The following is a 22,946-nucleotide window of genomic DNA, read 5'->3' as shown; positions in this document are numbered from 1 at the left end:
AATGCGATCTGCTAACGAAAAGGAAGAGGTCTGTTGTTTGTTTTAGGCAATATTTATCATGACTCATTTTTGCTGGTTTTTTTTTTTCATTTAGTGCTTAATGAAGTAATAGCCCTGTGTGAATAAGTGTGCTTAATAAGTCTGTAAAGAGGATGAAAGATGATTGATGACTGGTGCAAAGATGACTATAGAAAAGATGAAATTCAAACTGTATATGCATATAAACAGTGCAGAGAAAACATGTGGAAGATCATCAGGAAAAGTAAGGGAAAAGGCAACAAAATGGTGGAATGATAGAGTGAAGGAAAGGGTAAAAGAGCAGAAGAAAACTTGGAAAGAATGGAAAACAAAGAGACTGAAGTAAGTAAAACAAAATATATAGAGCAAAAAGAGATTGCAAGAAAGTAATTGCAGAGGAAAAGAAGAAAAGCTGGGAAGAATTCACCCAGGAAATCAGGGAGGATTTAAATTGTGAGAAAAAATTATTTGGAGTTGTCAAAAATAGAAGGAATGAGAAGGTGAACACCGGATTCATAAAAAACAAAGGAGAAAATTGACTAAACCAGAAGAGATGACGGACAGATGGAAAGAATATTTCAGCGAGCTACTAAAGGTGAGACAGCAGATAAGTGGAGAAATTACACAAGCAAACAAAATTGAGGAGGAAAAAATAAAAGAAGAATCAGGCATTACTATGGCTGAAGTGGAAAGCTGGCATAATTCCTTGTCATTGTCCAGGTTTCTGCTGGATGTATCATTATAGGTAAGTCATATCCTTTGTACATTACTTCTTTATCCTTCACTGGTACAACTTTATTCCATATTAATTTCCGTACTTGGAGGTAAAAGCCACTCCCCAGTTGTATCCTTCTATGAATTTCGATATCCAGTCCTCCATTTTCTGTCATTTCACTTCCCAAGTATTTGAAGTGTTCTACTATTTCCAGTTCCTTGTTTCCAATTTAGATAGCTCCTTTTCCATTTTTACTTCCTCTACTCATCACCATTATATTGCTCTTCTCCACATTGATCCTCAATCCCCATTGTTCAATCCTATTCAGTACATTCAGCTGTTGTCGTACCTCCTCCTCATCTTCTCCACAGATCACATCATAATCCGCAAACATCATTATATTCATTCTTACCCCTCTGTGATCTTCCCTTGATGCCTTTACAGTGTCATCCGTCACCATTATGAACAGTAAAGGTGATGACATACACCCTTGTTTTAGCCCATTGTCAATTCCAAACCATTCTGTTCTATCCACAGTTCTCTTCACACAGCTGTAACAGTCATCATATACTATTCTTATCATTGTTATTAGTTCCTTGCCAATGCCCCTGTGTCAGACTTTCCCATGCTTATGTTCTGGGGATGCTGTTGTATGTCTTTTTAAGTCTATAAAAGAGTCATATCCTTCCCATGATCTGTCTCAGAATGAAAAGGGGTTACACTGTTGACCTTCCACTTCTGATTCCAAACTGCTCCTGTTGTTTCTCTAATTATTTCCAATATCCATTCCGTTATATTGGCAACATAGGAGATGATGATGATTCCTTTCTTGAATATTGGTATGATAAACTTTTTTTCCCAATCTCAGGTCATGAATTGAAATTCCTGAGGAGTATGATACAGAAGACAAGGAGGGATAGAGTGAGAAATGAAGACATACACAAGAGCTAAATGAGCAAAAAAATAAATGACAAACGGGAACAAAACAGACTGAGGTGGTTTGGACATGTCAAGCAGATGAAAGAAGACAGACTGCCAAGACAAGCACTGAAAAGACAGATGACGGGAAGAGAAGCCTAAGAAGACTAAGATTACGATTGATGGACTCTGTGAAGAACAGCATAAGACAATGGAACCTGGAGTGAAACACAATGTTGTATGAGTAATGGTGGAGATAGGATGAAGTACAGAGGAATCATATTTGCCCCCACCTGGTGTCGGCTGGGAAAGGGGAAGAGGAGATGATGATGATGATGATGATGATGATGATGATGACATATGAATGACAAAGATGGAAAAAAAATCAAATTGATCAAAAGAATCATATTGAAAAGAAATAAAGAATAAGAAGTAATACATCAGATAGTTCAGTAGTATTATACAACTCAGTGAACAAAGGCTTACCAAGAATACTCTTGATACTGTTGGCATTGATGAAGGCAGCAGCATATTCAGGATTAGTCACAAGGCATTCAACTGCCTTAGCATCAGGGAAATAAGAACGTTTTGTTGGTAAACTGCAGTTTGTAGAGGTACCTGTGAACAAGAAATCCAAAACTTATAATTTTTGGGATGAACGCAGGCAGTAGCTAGATTTCACCAAATGAGTAATCTGTGGATTGTACAAGTTTAATTTCATTAAGAAATCTAGAAGACAATCTGATAGCCAGATGCCGATGTTCAGTTCCGTATCTATGCAGGGCACGATGAGGACGAATCAGCAGAACATCTTTGGGAGCTTCTACTAAACTACAAGATGCTCTGTCTTAGGCCTGATCTTGCCTGTAGCTAAATACTGTGCTCCAGTTTGGTTCAATAGCATCCATGTTAAATTAATTGAGATTCAACTGAATAACATCATGAGACTGGCCATTAAACTCACTTCAGGTTTCTGGCTTCCAATCCTCAGTAATATTTTTCCTCCTCACCCGTGCAGAGAAGTTGCACTGATCCACGAGTACAATAAGATCATCAACAATCCTAATTCACCTATTAATGAGGAATATCCCTATCCTCCAAAGAAATATGTGTAAATCCAGGCATCCATCAAACTGTCATGCCCAAAAACTTCAAGGGACCATTCTAATCACAATGCCCAGTGAATGGACCTCAATAATTACTCCTAAGTTGTGGTCATTTCTGAATTTAGCAAGAACATCTGCTCCTTGTGGTCATTTCTTCCTGTTGGTGACACCTGATGCAATACAATGTATAAACTTACTATATCTGAGACTGTAAATATAATGTATATTTTTGTGTAATAAACAAAGCTTTGCCAAATGTTAAATAATAACCCACCAATTCACTGGCCAAATGGTTCAGATTATAGAGAACAATGGCTCTCTGAGCCCAAGTAGGCATGTTCGATTCTAGATCAGTCCAGTGGTATTTGAAGATAATCAAATAAACAAGAACTCATGCAGGACAAAATTTCTGGCACTAGGGTGTCTCCAAAAAGCATGAAAGTAGTTAGTGGGACATAAAACGAATCATTGCTTGCTTGCTTGCTTGATAGTCAAAATACAGTAAGAGCTCTATTAACCAAAACCCATTAACCAAAATGAGCAATTGCATTTTTACAAGTATAATATTTGTCCAGTTTTCAGAAGAAAATTTTAAGAGTAAAGGCAATGATGGCAAGTCACTGAGGCACGTGGCCTTTAGTCACTTAGTGCAAGAATCTTGTTTTTTTATTATAAAACTATTTTTGTGAATTTTAGGATTGGGAATGTTTTTGGAATGGATTACTTGTTCATTTTACTACAAAATTAGTTCCAAGGGTGGCTAAATATTAAGCCAACATCCACTCCAGCATGATAGGCATGGTGTGGATTGTTTATTGGGTCTCCCTTATGGCGGCTGATGTGCTGGCAAGCTTAAGAAAGTTTTTTGAACAACTACTTCACACCTATTTTACGAACACACTCAATGTTGTTCTTATTTACTAGTTCAGCTTGAGAACTTTCTTCATGAATATGCAAAACATTTTGATGTAATTTAAAACACTGACCATATAATCAGACGTTTTTAAGAACTGTTCTTCAAATATCAAGACTATATTTTTAATGCAAGACAGCCTACAATTGTATAAAATAGCCATACAAAATGTAGCATATTGCTACATAAGAACATTTGCTATATCAACACACATTGCTATGCCTTTTAATTGTACTTAAGTTCATTATGCCAATAATGCCATACATGGACTTGTCCAACTCATTTACTGAATGGTCAGTGTACTGGCCTTCAGTTTCAGAGGGTCCCGGGTTCGATTCTCGGCTGGGTCGGGGATTTTAATCGCTTCTGATTAATTCTTCTGGCTCGGGGGCTGGGTGAATGTGTCCATCCCAACACTCTCCTCATCATATTCAGACAACATACCACACTACCAATCACCACAGAAACACGCAATAGTGCTTACATCCCTCCATACAGGGTTGGCGTCAGGAAGGGCATCCAGCCGTAAAACAGGGCCAAATCCACATGTGCGACGCAGTTTGCACCCGTGACTCCACAGGGTGGAATAAACAGCAGCAGGAGAAGAAGAAGATGGTGATGATGATTTGCCATACATGGGCACATTTGACTGTTCTTACATCAAGACTGTGCCATCAAGACTTTTTTCCAGAGACAGTTTATACTACTGTGATATGTTCTATTGTATTCCATTGTGTCACATATTTTCAGTGTATACCTTTTAGGTATTTTTGGAATTTGTTCTTGTTCAATAAGTGGCTGAGGATGTCCTGGAAGAAGGTATGAAACACGTCTCGCTTGATTTTAACTGTATTTTAATAAGTAAAAACATTGTTTTTAATATTGATAAGGTGGATATCTCTCAAAATATTTCAAATTTAATTAATATGTTAATCTTCTCAACACAAGTATTTTCTTTTAACATTAAAAGAATCAAACACAGTGATGTGAAGAGGTCTATAAGTCATGCACATGAACACTGGATCATTATCAACATCATCATCTTAGTGTTGTCCCACTGGAACAGGGTAAAAATTTTACAATCTTTGATCGCCACTTTGCTTAATCCTGGGCATCAGACAGATGAATGCCACAAATTCTCATGTCCTTGTTGATAGTATCCTGCCATCATTGCATGGTCATTTGCCACTGATGGCAAGAAGATAGGATGTACTGATTAATATTCTAGGTGCTACATATGAACAATGGATGTTGTTGTTGTTTGAGTCATCAGTCCATAGACTGGTTTGATGAAGCTGTCCATGCTACCCTATCCTGTACTAACATTTTCATTTCTGCATAACTGCTGCATCCTACATCTGCTCTAATCTGCTTATCATATTCATACCTTGGTCTACTCCTACCATTCTTACTGCCTACACTTCCCTCAAAAACCAACTGAACAAGTTCTGGGTGTCTTAGGATGTGTCCTATCATTCTCTCTCTCCTTCTCATCAAATTTAGCCAATTACAATTAAGTCAAAACGGACCATTTGGTGGCCATCATGGTCAAGTTAAGAGATACTAAATTTAGCCAAATCGATTTCCTCTCACCAATTCGATTCAGTTTCTCTTCATTTATGATTCGATCTATCCATCTTACCTTCAGCATTGTTCTGTAACACCACATTTCAAAAACTTCTGCTCACTTTCTTTCTGAGCTAGTTATCATCCATGTTTTACGATGCTAAGCTCCAGCTGAAAGTCTTCAAAAACATCTAATTCTTATATCAATGTTCGAAGTAAGCAAATTTATTTTCTTAAGAAAGGCCTCTTTTGCTTGTGCTAGTCTGCATTTTATGTCCTCCTTACTTCAGCCATTGTTAGTTATTTTACTACCCAAGTAACAATATTCATCTACTTCCTTTAAGACGTTATTTACTAATCTAATATTTACTGCATCACCTGACTTTGTTCAACTGCACTCCATTACATTTGTTTTGGACTTATCTATTTTCATCTTGTACTTCTTACCCAAGACTCTGTCCACACCATTCAGCTATTTCTCCACATCTTCTGCAGTTTCATATAAAATAATATCATCGGCAAATCTCAGGATTTTGATTTCCTCTCCTTGGATTGTGATTCCCTTCCCAAATTCCTCTCCCTGCCTGCCTGTTCTATATAAACATTGAAAAGAAGTGGAGAAAAACTTCAACCCTGCATCACTCCTTTCTAGTTTGCTGCTTCTTTTTCAAAGCCTTCGATTCTTATCACTGCAGATTGATATTTATATAGATTGTAGATAATTCTTCATTCTCAGTATCTGATCCTGATCACCTTCAGAATCTCAAATAGCTTGGTCCAATAAACATTATCAAATGCCTTTTTAAAATCTACGAATGCCACGTATGTGGCCTTGTCCTTAATTCGATCCTCTAAGATCAGACGTAAAGTCAGGATTGCTTCACGTGTTCCTACATTTCTTCTGAAGCCAAATTGATCTTCTCCCAACTCAGTTTCAACTTGTCTTTCCATTCTTCTGTAAATACTACATGTTAAAATATTTTAGGCATGAGTAAAGGTCCAGTAGCTTTCACATTTGTCAGCGCTGGCTTTCTTGGGAATAGGTATAACAACATTCTGCCAAAAATCGGATGGCACTTCTGTCTCATACATTTCACACACTAAATGGAACAACCCCACCATGCTGGTTTCTTTTAGGGAGTCAGTAATTCAGAGCTCTGTCAAATTCTCACCTCAAAATTGGGTCTCGTATTTCATCAGCATCAATAGCCTCTTCTTGTTCCAGAACCATATCATCTACATCTTTAACTTGACACAACTGCTGGATATGTTCCTGCCATCTTTCTGCTTTGTCTTTCCCTAGAAGTGGTTTTCCATCTGAGCTCTTAATATTCATACACCTAGATTTCCTTTCTGCAAAGGTTTCCTTGATTTTCCTGTATGCGGGATCTACCTGTCCTAGCACCATACAACCTTCAACATCCTTGCACTTCTCCTTCAGCCTTAGCTGTTTTGCACTTTCTATCCACTTCATTCTTTAATCAACTGTATTCCTTTCTGCCTTCTTCAGTTTTTGCATTCTTGTACTTTCGTTGTTCATCAATCAGGCCTAGTATTTCCTGAGTTATCCATTGATTCTTACTTGATCTTTTGTTTCTTCCTAACATTTCTTTAGCAGCCCTAGAGACCTCATTCTTCATGACTGACCACTCTTCCTCTGTTGTGTTTCCTTCAGCTTTTTCATTTAGTCCCTGTGCAACATGTTCCTTAAAACAGTCCCCCACAGTATTTTCTTTAAACTTGTCTAGATTCCATCTCCTCGCATTCCTTCCTTTCTTCAATTTCTTCAATTTCAGATGGCATTTCATGACCAACAAGTTGTGGTCAGAGACCACGTTTGCAAAAGTGGATGTATGAACTATTACAGTAAGATGTTATACATGGCTGTAGTTGATGTAAATATCACCAGAGCTACTAAATATTATCTTTTCACTATATTCTTATAACTCCTAGCTTCTGATAATGAATTTAGTGTCTCAAAAGCAGCTTTTCAAAATTTTCAAGCTTGAAAAGGTCTCCTGATACTTCTCTTACCATCTACAGCCTAGTCTGTTATCCACCTCACATGATCACATTACCAAACTGATTAATAATGCACAGCTTCATCCAGTAGATTCATTCTTAACTCAGGCTTATCTATTCATTACAAATACCCTCCTGCCATAAGTCTTCAAGTCCATTACTAATAGTTTATGGATAAGATATCCAAAGTCTACACAGCTTTCACTCCTGTAAGCAAAAGTGGCCAGGAAAGGGAACAAGAGAATAGAAATATGGCCTATTAATTCCATTTTATAAAATTCTATTTCAATAGATTTCCTAATTCATGATTCAGCAAATATAATCTACAATACTGATCATCATCATCATCATCATCATCATTATCATCATCATCTATGTCCCACTCCAGTCGCCCGGGTGTGGTTAACAAGCCTCCTCCACTCCTTTCTGTCCTTCCACTTTTCCTGCTCCATTACTTCCGCCACATCCAATCTAGCTTCTCTAATCTCCTTCCAAATCTGATCCACTCACCTTCTTCTCGGTCTTCCAACTTGTCTCTTTCCCTTAACTTCTCTTTCCAATTCCCTTCTTGCTACCCGTTCCTTTCCCATTCTTCTTACATGTCCGAACCATCTCAGTCTTGCTTTCGGTATGTTCTGTACTAATGGTTCTATATTTAACTCTTCTCTGATTTTAATATTTTGGATTCTATCTCTTCTTGTCTTTTTAACCGATGTTCTTAAAAATGTCATTTCTACTGCTTGGATCTTACTATCTTGTCTCTTATTAGTTACCGGTGTTTATAGTCCATATGTTACAATTGGTATGAAATACTGTTCATACAATGTTAAATTTGTTCTCTTGGGTACTTTGTCATCCCATAAAAGCTCTCTGACTTGATGATAAAATGTTGTACCTTTACTTAGGGCCTGTACTACGACAGCCAGATAAAAGTGCGGTATAAATTTATTTGCCAGTTTGGACATTTATCTGGAAGTTCGGTTGACACCGCGTACTACGACTTTCGTTTATGTGCAATCTGGGAAAATATTCTCGAGTATAGCTATGCCGAAGTTGGAGAGGCTGTTAACGCTCTTATCTGGGACTTCGCTCTCATCGGGGACGCTACCGTAAAGAATCAAGATGGCTACTCATGAAGATTAATCTACATCTGCATGATGCTGTGCGAAATTAAGTTGTTACAATGTAATTTATGTATATATTTATGAAGTATGTCATGCTTCCTGTCCAGCTATCACAGAATTCTATAAGATTTCCCAAGCTAGAAAGTTGTTGCTACTGAGTATATCAGTAGTACACACGCGGTTCATCGCAAGCTTCATGAGTAGCCGTGGTCGTTAGGGCAGCAAAGTTTGCTGATAAGCTGTTTTTCGTGGGTTCGAGTCCCAATAGTCTAACATTTTTTTACCTTGTAAATTGTAGTCGGTTGGGTACTAGAGGTGATAGCACACATTTCCTAATCATTAAAATGCGTGTCAAAAAGTGTGGGTTCTATTCCAAATCTATCCGCGAAGCACATATGGAGTAAAGGTATACGACGTTGTTCATGGTGATTCGTCCGTCGAATGAGGATGTTAAGGAGGTTATATTTCCTTTACTTCATAACAACTTGCTACAAAAGTATTTACGCTAAAGTGAGATAAATGCTTGCCAGTTACTATTCCCACGTTGTATTGAAAAGAAAGAAACTAACTACTTATTCAATGAGCAAACAATTTTTGAATTAATAATAAAATTAATGATCCCACGCTGCATCAATGGCATTAATTACGAATATAAACTTTACTTTCGACGTAACGCGCAACCTCGTAAGTAGTACTAGACAAAAAAGATACATAACCTGAATCTTAACTTTTGCGTCCAGGTTACATTTATTTCCTATAACAGTTTCAGTTTCGTTATACAGTTAATTAATTTTAACATTTCTTCGTATGTGTATATTTCAGTCCTAATTCTGTTTTTGACCTGGACTTCCACATTATAGCTTAATAAAAGTCTGATATTGGACTATAGTAATACAATTTCAAAAGGAATAGAGCTAAACAAGCGAAAACACCAGGGAACACGTGTACCACCGCGCTAAATTTCACTATATTTTCAGTAACCTTATTACCAACCCAATAAAAATGTTACTACATCTTCCGCATTACAATACCGTAGTTAAAATCCGTTGGTAGTACGCAATAAAATATTTAACTTCTAGTTTGCAAAACTGCAGCCTACGTATCTGGCTGTTTATCTGACAGTCGTAGTACAGGCCCTTAGTCTGTTATTAATTTCAGGGTTGATTTCATTATTTCCATTAATCATGCTACCCAGATATGTAAACTTTTCTACATTCTCTTATTCTCCATCTATGTTCTCTTGGCTTCTCTTTTTCTCTTTTACACAGTGCATGACTACAGTTTTCTTTTCACTAATTACCATTCCAAAATCCTTCAGATTTTCATTCTAAATGTTCAGTCTCTATTGTACTTCCTTTTCTCTCTTTCCCCAAATCACCACATCATCTGCATATACTAAAGCATTCACTTCATCACTACTGGCACTCTGTTATACATGTTTTATGATTTCAACCCATCAATATAATAAATAATAATGGCGACAGTGCACTTCCTTGCTTGAGACTATTTTTTTGTATAAATTGTTTCAGAGTCACCACTCCCCACTTGTACACTGCTTTTACTCTCATGATACAACATTTCTATCTTGTTAATGATTTTGGTACATTCCTTTTCTGTAGGCATTCCCATACATGTTTTCTCTTAACTGTATCATAAGCTTTTTCCAAATCCAAAAATACGAAGATGATTTCCTTGTTCCTTTCCAGATGTTTTTCCACTATCGTTCACACTGTAAATATCATGTCTATTGTTGATCTATTCGGTCTAAAGCCACATTGTTCTTCCTCTAACTGTGTTTCTATTATATCCCTCAGTCTTTTGCCTATGACTTTCTCCATTATTTTTAGCCCATGTGATAATAGGGTTTTACCTCTATAATTTTCACATTTCTTCCTATTTCCTTTTTTGAACAATGGTACAATGCTTCCTTGTTGCCAATTTTCAGGTATCTTTTCATCCTTCCATATGGCATTGAGGGCTCGGTATAGCCACTGTAGTCCAATGCTTCCTGCTGCCTTAATCATATCAGCACTGAATTCGTCTTTTCCACTTGCTTTACCTTTGGTCATTGCTTTCACTCCCTTTCAAGTTCCAACCATGTTATCGGGTTCTCTTCTTTTCTCCATCTATTATTTCCATTTTCTTATCTCCTTCTTCCTCCGAGCAGTCATCCTCATTACAAAGTTTTTCAAAATACTTTGCGATCACCTTCTGAAGACACTTTTTGTCATGTACTATGGATCCATCTTTTCTCTCTAATGCCTTAAGTTTTTCTGGATTTATTTTCGATTTTATTACTCTGTATAATAATTTCTGATTTCCTTGACTATCTTGCTCAATTTTGGTGGTAAACTCTCCCCAGCATTTCTCCTTTTCTTCCCTGATACTCCTCTTTACTTGTAGTTTCAATCTTTGTATTCGACATGTATCCCTCTGATACGTTTTATGCTTTTCCTTATTCTTTCTTCACCTTGTTTCTTTTATTTCTTTTTTTATTTTGTCTGTTCACCACCGTGTCTCCTTTCCCTTAATTTTTGCTTTTGTTTTCCTGCATACCTCAATTACTGCTTCCACAAATGTCTGTATTAATTTGTTCCACTCTTCTTCTCCACTTCGTATTTCCATGTTATAAAATCGATGAGTGTTCCATACTATCCATCCCAACTATATCAGGTGATCTTATGGTTATTACTTTTCATAAACCATGTGTTCTTTATTATCAGGTTATTTCTGATACACAAGTCCAACAGTTTCTCTCCATCTTCATTTCTATCGCCATAGCCAAGTGGGCCCAGAACATTCTCATATCCTATTCTATCAGTTCCCACATGGGCATTCAGATCTCCCATTATCATGATCCCATCTCCAACAAAATGTGTTGATATATACTGATAATGACAGAAATCCATCCCTACAATATGCCAAAAAGCTCCCAGTCAAGTTCATGGAATTGTGACAATATTTTGATTTCTACTATGTATCTAAAGTATAGGAGCAGGATGGAGAGACAATGAGAAATGAGAAGGTGAAGGAAGTATTGAAAGACAAAACCTTACAAGAGCAAATACAGAAATGGAACTAAGATGGTATGGGCATGTCACACGAATGGAGAACTCAAGGATACCCAGAAGAATGCAAGAGATGAAAGTGGGCAACAAAGGCCGAGGGGAACACTGAAAGACAAATGGCTGAAGGAAGTGAAAGACTGTGCTGAGATGAGAGGAGAAGACTGGAACAGAGTGACAACAGAAAGCTGGCGGTATGACAGGAAACTAAGGACAGCATATATTTCAAACAGACTTGGCTAGTGGCTGGAAACTATGTTAGATGATCTAAAGTACAGTTATTAGCAACTCCTGGGTGCAAAGACAATAATGAATCAAAAGTAATATATTTATACTTTTATTTCCCTGAATACTGCACATCTTATGTGATAATTCACTAGCTACATGTACAGAATATTGAAATAATGTAAGCAAACAAAAATAAGTCTTCTCAGAAACTGCAATAATAAGTTTTTTAAGTATACCACATGACAAAGAATCCTCTTAATAAGCAATTCATAAGAATACATATAAAACAGAATAAAGTAATTAAAATAATAAAGTATGTTTGAATACAAGATGATGATTGAGAATGGGCAAATGACCTTCGATGTTAGGCCCCTTAAAACAACAAGCAGCAGCAGCATCATGATTGAGAATAATTATTGTTGCCGTAAAGGTTCTGACATTAAGATTATCAGCTCAAATATACTGTCTACGAAACTAGAATGGCACTGACAGCTACTTCAACATCTGTTCTACAGCTGTAATGGAAATGAAGTAGGAAAAAGCATTAGCAGGTTATCATGATAACCAATAAATCTAGCCAATCACATACAAATGAACACAGAAGTGTGTGGACAGGTGAAGAGAGGGAAAGATAAAGACCAGATTGCCATTCTCCTAACATGTGCAACAAGGAGATTACCAGATTTTACCAGCAGTGTTCATTACACCATTCATTTCTTAACAGTGAAGGTTGCTTTAAGTTAGTATCTGTGCATCCGCATGTATAATATAATAGTCGTCATTTCATTTGAATGGATGAAAACCATAACGGTATAAGTAGCATTTTGATCATTCAGATAAAGGGGCATTAAAACTTCCTAACACTCGTATAAAGCATGCTATTTGTAGTTATACCACCTATCACTAGAGTGCAGAATATTACCGCTATCACTTGTATCTCTTTGCTGGTGAAAGGATACATCCTCCTGGAGTTACATCCTGCACTTAACTCTTTTTTTTTTTTTTTATGTCACTTACACCCTTATGGTTTTCATCCATTCATTTCTGATGGTTGTCATTATTCATAAACAGTTTCTCTAAAGATCAGTTCATGTGTATAATAATATCATTGTTACAGTTAATTTTCAGTTATTGTTTGTGAATATTGTACCCGACAGGGACATGAAGCAAGGACTAGGAATCAAGAGAACACGCATTTTATTGTCTGGACGCAAGTATGCAAGAACTCGAAGTGTGGAACGCTAAGCGTGAAGCTAGGGAGTTTCTCCACCAAGCTGAGTGAGGGAATCCCAGAATGACAAGAGTGGGGTTATCCCGATTAAAAGTCATCTGTAAAAGGGAGAGGGAAAATTTTTCACAATCGTAATCTCAAACCCACTTTTAAAACAGCATGACCAACTTTGTTTTTAATATCAAGGGACTATTGCGCCTCTAATACCCCGTGAATAAGGCGTATGCACATTCTACGAGGGGGATTCTTCCTAGTTGATATAAGAAGTGTGAAGCATTATCCTGGGGCATTCTTCAACATCTCACAAGGGACAGACCTGTGTCAGTCTCTGGCTACAGTTTCCTTTGTGTGTGAACTTTTAATGCAGAGAATAGTTGAAATGATTTAATTCAAGTGATGTATGAGTACAACTAATACTGGTGAAATAATGGAGTGTGCGTTCGGGTTATTCTGACTTTCATTTAGAGCATGAACTTGAACTGATATTATTATTAACTTCGTCACTCGAAACAAAGAGGGGACGATTGGAACCAGCATAACAATTAATATAGTGAGCAGAGATACTGGGGTTGACACCAAGACATGTCGCTACTAAACTAAATGTGGGTGTTCCCTGTATTAGTATTTCTGATCCTGGGAAATTGAATCAAAAATAAAAAATCGGGCCGTAAAAGGCATGTTTGAAGCAGACGTGTGTAACGGGCTTAACTGTTTGTGTTGTGTGCCATAGTTACCGAAGGAGATTCCAGTGTCAAGGATTATGGAGTTTCATCCAAGGAGTTCCAGTTTGCACCTGATAATCATAGCAGTCTACCTGGAGATGATAGAAGAGTAAACCAACCAATGGATTTCCCGGAGTGAGTGAGCAAAGGTGCCACCGGGAGTGAGGTTGAGTACACCCATTTTATCAGCATGACTCATATATTAACAGAAGTCCCATTCAAAGTTCATTAATTTGTAAATAATAATTGATAGGATTTCTTTTGTTAAAAATGTACATGTATTAAATTAGGGGCACAGTGTTCAGTTAGCATCAAGTCTGAGTGAATTATATTTTTGTAAATATGGAATGATTTGTTTTGGGAATTTATTCTCGAGAATTTTCTCGGATCTGTTTTTTGTAGTTTGACTTTGTGTAAAATTGTGAGTGCTGTTAGTTTCCATGGGAATGTTCATTGAAGAGGATTGGTACTCAACCAGTTGTATTACCATGCATGCGAGTTATATTTAATGTAGATTAATCATCCTGGATGGAAGGAGTGCTGTAGTGAATCTTCACAGATCCAAACCAACGTCCTCCATTGGATAATAGCTAGAACCTATTTCTTTGAATTTTAGAGGTGACCACACATTTGTATTCGTCTATGTAGTAATATTTGATTCCGTATTTGTCAAGAATTAGCTACAAAGATGGATATGGATAATCACATAGGAGTGGTAGCATGCTGACTGATGACCTACATTTTAGGTCCCTCTTAAATAACAAATCACAAGATGGTATTTTGCTATCATATATTTTGTTCTTTTTGGGTTTCCCAGTTGCCTTGTGTTGTGAGAGCTGAAGAGAAAGAACTATGTAGTTGGCTGAGAAATGAGTTAGTCCATGATGACAGAAGGTATTGAAGGCGGGACTTCTGGTGGAAAATATGAAAGCTATGTGGTGGGTCGAGATATTCAGAGCATTATTAAAGAGATAAAGTGACCAATGAATTATGTATAGCAACATCAAAGAAAGTGTAATTTGAGATTTAAAGAGACGACGTGTTAAGAAAGGAGTGGAGAGACTCAACAAGAAACAGTGAACTTTGTGTCTGGCAATGCCCCTGAAGACTGCAGAGAGGCCCGCTTATATTTATTTTGTTTCTCTAGGAGAGTTGAATGATGATGTTTTTGTGATAGCCCACATGGCGAGGACATAGTGTCCCATTTATTGAGTAACACGGTGATGTTTTAGAATTGATTCATTATGGAATATAAACCACCCATCTATCTCAGTTCAATTAATATTATTATTATTATTATTATTATTATTATTATTATTATTATTATTATTATTATTATTATTATTATTATTATTATTATCGTTATTAGTAGTAGTAGTAGTAGTAGTAGTAGTAGTAGCAGCAGCAGCAGCACAGCAGCAGTTTTTTTGTAATGGGGGAAAATCTTTCAAAGACACCACTCTGTGTGGAAGTTGGATTTCCACCAACTAAAAATCCCAGCCCTATTCACTCAGCCCGTTCTGAAACTGCTTGATGGCTTGACATCAGAATGGAGTGATTTATATTATTAAGCTCTTCCTTTCTCTTCTTTCTCCTTCGTCCCCATAATGCATGTCGCCACTGCCTTTACTGTGTTCCAGGCAAGCGGGCTCGCCAACATGATCTGAACCAGATTCCCTGGTGTGAGTCATTGGCCAAGTTGCTGGCAGGCTTTCCTTTGTTCTACTTCCCACTGAACAAAGTAGAAAAAGTGTGTTCTACTGTATCCCTTTCAGAACAGTACTGACAACCATCTCCCTGCGTCTTTCCCATCTTCATGGCGTATACGCCAAATCTTCCATGTCTTGTCAGGACCTGCGACAGAAAGTAATCTACCTGCCGATGTCTACATTTAAGGCAGCCTCCTATGTCGGGTATTAGCTTTTATGTCCATTGGCCAACATCGGTTGTGCCATCCCATCGGCCTTGCCAGTCTAGTAAGAGCTGGTTCCTCAAGGCTTTCTTTTCTTCAGCAGATATAGCCGCACCCCTTTCATGCCAAAGTTTTCTCTCTAACACGAGCAGGTCAATGGAAATACTGGCAGCTACAACTTGTAAAGCTGCTGTCGAAACAGTTCGATAAGCTGCTTGCTTGTTGTTTTAAGGGGCCTAACATCGCAGGTCATCGGCCCAGTTCGATAAGCATAGATAATTGTGAGCAGCATTTTCCTCTGTACTCTTTCAATAGTCTGGGTGAATCTTCTTCCTGAGTGCATTGTGCCAGATAGGTGCAGGACAGAGTAAAATGGAATATACTGCAGAGCACATAATCTGTCTCTTAACTGTTCTCGGTCCCCCGATGTTAGGCATAAGTCTAGCTAATGTCGATGCCTTCTTCTCTGCCTTTTGAGTTACTGCCTTCACATGTACACCAAATGTGCAATTCCTGTCAATAAGAACCCCAAGGTATCGTACTGACTTCCTTGGGACAATCTCTGTATCATTTAATATGAAGCGGACATTTTTCCAATTCCTGGAACCTTTCAAAATTACAGCCTCAGTCTTATGTGGTACCAGCCTCAATTTATTATTTACCATCCAAAGGTTAACTCGTCTCAATGATTTGTTTACTTGGAAGGTCTGTTTCTCTACATTATCTGCTATTACCACTCTATTGCAAGGTCATCTGCATAACCAATAGATATTGTCCCTTTCGTCAGCTGCAGACGTAGGACGCCATCATATAGAACGTTCCATAAGGTGGGTCCTAGGACAGATCCCAGTGGAACGCCAGCACTCATCTCAAGGTCTTCTAAATCATCAAGTCGTTTCTTCATCCTTTGAAGTACTTGGCAATTATTTGTTGTAGATACCGAGAAATGTTCTTCCTACGAAGTTCTCTCAAAATAATGCTCCAAGAAGCAGTGTTAAAAGCATTTTTGACATCTAGCGTTATCAAAACAGCCCATTTCTCACTGCTTTCTGCCTGTATTTGAATCACCCTCTCAATAGCCTGGGTTGTGGTTCTGCCCTTTCTAAATCCAAACTGGTTCAAAGAAAGTCCTCCCTGTTGTTCAGATTCTTTATCCAGTCTCATTTTAATCAATCCTTCATAAAGCTTGCTCAAGGTGTTTAATAAGCAAAGAGGCCTGTATGCTGATGGATCTAATGATAGTTTCCTTGCCTTCAATAACAGCACTAGCTTGGCTACTTTCCACTCATCGGAGAATTCACGCTTTCTCAGTAAATCATTGAAGACTTCTAAAATCCAACCAGGTGCCACCTCAACTGCATACTTGATGGCTTCTGGAGGGATGCCATCTACACCAGGTGCCTTATCAGTCTTCATATTGCATCCTACCTCTTGTAACTCAACCACAGTACAAGGTTCTGCAACACTAAAATCTGATTCCATTTTAAGTCTGTCATTAGTACAAGGAAACAATTCCATTGCTATGGCTTTCCTTCCATCAGCTGGGAGCTAAACTGGTACCCTGTTGATTAATCAACAAGTCACTATTTTATATCCCGCCCCCAGATATCACTGTCCAGATCTTAACATAGCTTTTGCCAGAGATTTCTTTCAGAATCCTTTATTAGCTATTAGTTCCCTCTTTGATGCCTTACAGTCATGTTCTACTTGTATTAAGTTGACCTAGCTGATTCTTTTCCTAGATCTTGTAAGGATTCATCTCTTGTGATTGCAGTCTTTCCTTTACATATCTATTTCATTGTTCCACCAGTAAGGGACACGTGTTTTATATTTTGTGAGTCCCCTAAATCGGCTGGTCCTACCAGCATTTTTAAGAACAGCAGTTACATCTTTTAGAGTATGTTGCGCTGTATCCACAGTTTGTAACATCCATTCGATTGCAATTTTGAAAATTTCCCAGTTATAATTCCACACTGTTTTCGTGATATCATTGAGCTCCTTTGATCCCTTAACTTGAAAGTAAATGAAACAATGATCGCGGAGAGATTCATCTTCCATAACTTCCCCGTCAACAATGCATGATCCTATACCTTGCGTTGAGCAGGTGACGTCTATGAAAGACTCTGAACTGCCTCTGGAAAACGTTGGTAAGATTCCAGTATTAAGAACCACCAAGTCTAGGGTCGCTATCCATTCCGCCCAATATTCTCCCCTACGATCTGCAGTTGGTGCCCCCCACGGAGGTAACTTGATGTTTAGGTCTCCCAGAATGATAGATTCAATACCTGACGCCTTACAGTACTGAACTATTACATCTACCTTAGCTTTGAAAATACTGAAATGATGTTAGGAGAGATATAACAACAATAAATCTGACAATGCTGAAGTTGAATACACAAATATCTTTCTTCTGCCCTTATGCTTAGCACCTCCAACTTATCATTTTAAAAAATGCAGCTACATCACATCTTTTGTCCGTGAACCAACCACCTTCAGCTACTCGCCTTCTGTCTGGCTCACTAGCAAGCACTAAGTCTAGTTTCTTTTCCAAGGCTGTTGCATACATAATGTCATGACTGTTGGGTTTCCTCATGAGATTTGCCTGAAGTATGTCCATTACTGGCCGTTTAAATTCAACTTCCTTGCCTCTAATATTAACTTCCTGTAAGTAGGGCATTTTATTTGATCTTCTACTTGGCATGTGGTGCAAAACAAATTGTTCCCACACTCCTTCGCCAAATGGCCTTCTTGCCCACAATTTAGACAGCTCTGTGACCAGTCATCTTTAACTTTGCACTGTGGCGCTTTATGCCCAAATCCAAGACATTTAAAACACCTTGCAACTGTAACTATTTCCCTCACTAGACAAGTTGCCCATCCCACATTTATTTTATTTATCTTTAACAGTATATTCGATGGTTTCATTGGCAAGATTACGGTAGCATTCAGATTTTCAAACCACCCTGGTCTTACAGATGTAATGTTGATCTGTGATTCTTCAACAGCAGCCTTGAAAGAGAGTGCTGCTCTAGGATAATTTTCATTTAAATCCGGATCCATACCGTACACTAGAATTGTTGTCTCCTTACTCTTTGTTGAAACCTCTATTTCCTTGACATTTTCAATTATCTCACATTGTAATGCTTCAGCCTTTCCTTTGCCTTCTACAGTAAGTATAAGATCATCCTTTGCTGTTTTTCTTATTCGTTTTATTTTAACACCAATTTTTTCTATGTTCTCTCCTTCCTTTACTGTTTTAAGCAATTCAGCATACATTTTGCCAGCAGCTTTGCACGTAACTGTTTCCTGAATATTATTATTTAGGGGTTTCTTTTTCAATGGTAGCTCTTCAGAATCAGCCTGTTTTGTCTGTTTTACCTGGCTCCAAGCACCCTATTTCAATGTCACTCTTACGAAACACCCATTCCAAGATTTTCCTTGTATAATTCCAGTCAAGACTATCCGGGATAGCTATCAGCACCTTCCTTCTTCCATGAGTCTCAATTATTTCCCTCCAGTGAGTGAGACATGAATACAGGCTCTGCAGGTCATTTACACCATCCTGATTAAACAAATATGGTATTACATACACATATCGCAGCTTCTCCTGCTCTCCTCCTCATGTAGGTTTGCATAACAGTGCGCAAGAATTCCGTCTTACCTTCCTCCAGGTCAGCATTCAGCAAGTCAGAGATTTCTGAATGCATATTCTTCATGTTTCTCACAATTCCATCCTCCTCTGTAAGGCGTTTGGGATTTAGCACCACTGATATATCCCAATCAGTCAATTTCCCTCTATTTCCAGAGATGACGTGCGTGTTATTGTAAACACAATCAGGCCATTCCTTATCCAAGAGCTCCGCAAAAGCTTCAAAGCATGTAGCTTCCAAGAGAGTTTCCTCTATATCTAGCACTCTGTCACTGAATTGTGCCTTTGTCCCAACATCACGGGTTATTTTCTTACTAAAGGTAGATCCCTGTTCCAAATTACTCCTAACCTCTGGATCTTCATTCATATCATATTGTTCCCATTCCCACGAATGACTACGAATGATTTCTGCCATTTGTCCCATTTCTTTAATACCTTTCTTTATCTCCGCTTTGGTATTAGGAGTCATCTTAACTAATGCTAATAAGTCTTCACTATACTTGACTAACTTCTCAATGTCTAGTTGCATCCCCTCTAATCCTACTCTTTGGTTTGTAGTCTTCGTACTCTTTGGTTCCATGGTTACGTCCAGCTCCTCATCCGACATAGTACCTATGGCCACCGCCCGCTTTGCACCGTTAAGCTCTCTCGCTTGTGACAGGCCTTGGTTTTCTACATCTATTTCAACCTCTCTGAATTTGACATTTCTACTCTCAATACCTCTACTCTCTTTTCCCTTTGAGAACATAACCTTAAATCTCTTAAAGGGTTATAAATGACTTATTCACCTTGACAAAAAAGGGATGACTCTTTAGCTCTTCAAAGAGAGATAATACCACGTACTGAAGAGCAGCACTTCCACTTATCATCACAAATATATATATATATCGATCCACTTCCTTTAAAACACCACTTAATAAAGCAAATATGAGGAGCACCAAACAACACCAGCCATTCAGTGGTGGTGATGGTGGTGGCAGGAGCAGTGGTGGTTGTTTGAGCTCCATCTTCAATCGGCACAGACAAGGAGTTCAGATCTCGTTGGTATCCATAAATAGTGGGCTGTTTTCCACGGCAACCAGATGTATTAATTGTATAATTTTTCTTTGTGTATTTGTTGTGTTCTATGTTATATTTGTTTATTGTGTTCTGGAATGGCGTTGGTTCTGACTCAATAGTCAATTTATGTTGTGTGTCCAGAGTCATGGGCTTATTTTTGACCCGTAGCATTTTTTATGATAATGTTTGTTTATTTAGGATGATGTATGTTATTTTGCAGGGTAACAGGTTAGATCTAGGTTAGGATTCACTCAGACTTGTTTGTAACTTGTGTAACAGTACCCCAGTGTAAGTGGGGATAGCTTGAGTGAGTTTCTTTGTTTATAATTCCATATAAGCAAGATCATTATATAACGGTTGTACTTAGTCTTGTCCTCAAGATATTTAAACCATTCTCAATATGTTACCTGCAAAATCTGTAATTATTCATGTGTATTCAACATGGTTATTTTGTGTCACATTTCACAATCATCAGGCGTATAATAAACCCTTTTTATTTTCCTATTTTAAATAATGTTCTCATTCATTTTTAGTTAGATGACACCCGTATTCCTGTACCCTTTAAGCCGCTAAGTTATACATATATTTATTATGCCCAATAGATTAAAGCCCAGTTTATGACCCTGTAGACATGCCGGAGACCCTTATGGGTAGGGGGCGGGTGCATTGTATGAATATTTTTAAATAATTCAATGGCGGAAAGTGAAGAGAGAAAATGTTTCAGCAAAGGCGTTTTTATAAAGAGGCGAACTCGGGACATTATTTGTTATTGCAAGTGATAAAAATCATTGTTATCCGTATTGAAGATACTGAATGTAACAATAAACAATAATTCCTTACACCCAAACTCCCATAAACAAGCCCCTTACTACAGTTTAATATACAGAGCTTTAAAAATCCCCCTTTCACCTACCAATCTGAAAAAAGAACTTGATTACATAACAGATATTGCCAAGTTCAATGGCTTCAACACCAACATGATCAACAAGATCATCAACAAAGTAAAACTAAAATTAACAACAAATCTTTCCCCAATAAAACCCAATAAACACAAATACGCAACTTTCACATACACTAATCCAGTTATCCACCAGATAGCCAACCCCCTAAAAAAGCACGAAGTCAACATTGCTTTCAAAACGCAGAACACGAACCAGAACATATTTTTCAACCAGAACTCTGTCAACCCAAGAAGAAACCTCTACGCGGGCTCAGGTATTTACAGACTCACCTGTTCACAATGCAACTCCTCGTACATCGGACAAACTGGCCGAAGCTTCCAAACCCGTTATTTAGAACACTACAATGCCCAAAAACATAATAAATTTTCCGCAATGAGCACCCACATGAGGGACACTGGCCACCACTTCACCACAATAGAACAAGACTTAACAATCCTAAAAAAAGTCGAGAAGGGCAAACTAATGACTGAGTTTGAGAACCTATACATCTATCTAGACCAACACTTCAACAAGGATAAAAACCTCAACGAGATAATAGATTTAAAAAACCCCCTTTATGAACAAATTCCCACCTTACTACAAAAAATAAATTTTCAAGGCAACAACGTGTCTAAAATCTTCAATACCACATTAACTAACTCACCCAGCACGTCGACATTTACCCCCCTACCCCCCACCTCCCCCTTTCCGACCAATTCCCCCACACACAACGACAGCAAGCCCACACGTCCTCCCACCCAAGCACCCCCCCCTCCACCACGACCCCACCGATACAACACGAGAAATAAGAACCACTCGACCTTCAAAAACAATACAACACCCAACACAAGCAAATAACATTCATCACGTTAACTAAAGGCATCAATATTATCCGCGTAACTTTCGGTTCCTTATCCCCCCCCCCCTTTTTTATAAACCAACACTACATCAACCTGCACTCCCAATACACAACTAGCTCGCCCCTCCACTCTACCTTCCTCCATTCTGACAGCTCACCTTTGCACATGACTCCGCCCATGCCCCTCCCCCCCAAAGCTATCCACTCCTCCCGCCGCCATTGCTAACCGCATGTGCGTATTACCGACTGAGCCTCCTTCTTAGTCCACCAATACTCATCAACAATCACCTCTCAGCGACACATCAGGTACGTAACATAACATTCACTCTTCATTACTTACCATAAACCTTTCTTACACACCAACTAATACTATTAACGTCTCAATTACAGATAACTTCCACTTCTTACAATACAACTTTCAACAACTCGCCGGAACCCAGTGCACATCGGCACAAATATGGCGGGCCACTACGGCTCCTCTTCGCAGTCAGAATAAGAAGATGCCTCACCTCAGCTTTAACGCTCTGACTCTGCAGTTGCCGTATACTTTTTAATCTCTCCACAGCAGTCCACAACACAAGCAACTCTATTCCATCTCACCAGACCAGTAAAGACCAACAACTTCATCCCGTAGTCCGCCTTATTTTATTCCACGGAACAATATCATTTTGTCTCACCGGCATTTCACACCGATGTCTCTACATCACAATCGATGCTACAGAAGTCAACTAAAAGAATAAGCAGAAGTTTCAACCCACAACATTTTTCCTAATTAGCAATTACCCACTTTAACTGTCACCATGTTGTCGTTCAAACGCACGGATTACCCATGAATCTCCAGCCACACTGACCAGTCTCCGTCCCGATCTCGGCGCTTCAACTGGAAAACTTTCAGCTT

General features: G+C 38.3%; 1 protein-coding gene across 3 annotated transcripts in view; it reads right to left on the bottom strand.

Annotated features, from left to right (window-relative positions):
* The window catches only part of LOC136857087 (transferrin), a 389,183-nt gene that overhangs the window by 88,631 nt on the left and 277,606 nt on the right, over window positions 1-22,946 (bottom strand). For all 3 annotated transcript variants that reach the window (XM_068225055.1, XM_067135471.2, XM_067135472.2), the window contains exon 12: window positions 2,138-2,269. In XM_068225055.1, the coding sequence (XP_068081156.1) occupies window positions 2,138-2,269 (132 nt within the window). The remainder of the gene's footprint in view (window positions 1-2,137; window positions 2,270-22,946) is intronic.

This window comes from Anabrus simplex, chromosome 1, assembly GCF_040414725.1.
Source record: "Anabrus simplex isolate iqAnaSimp1 chromosome 1, ASM4041472v1, whole genome shotgun sequence".
In the NCBI taxonomy this organism is placed as follows: domain Eukaryota; kingdom Metazoa; phylum Arthropoda; class Insecta; order Orthoptera; family Tettigoniidae; genus Anabrus; species Anabrus simplex.
The sequence above is the reverse complement of the archived record's forward strand: the minus strand, read 5'-3'. Positions and strand labels throughout refer to the sequence as shown.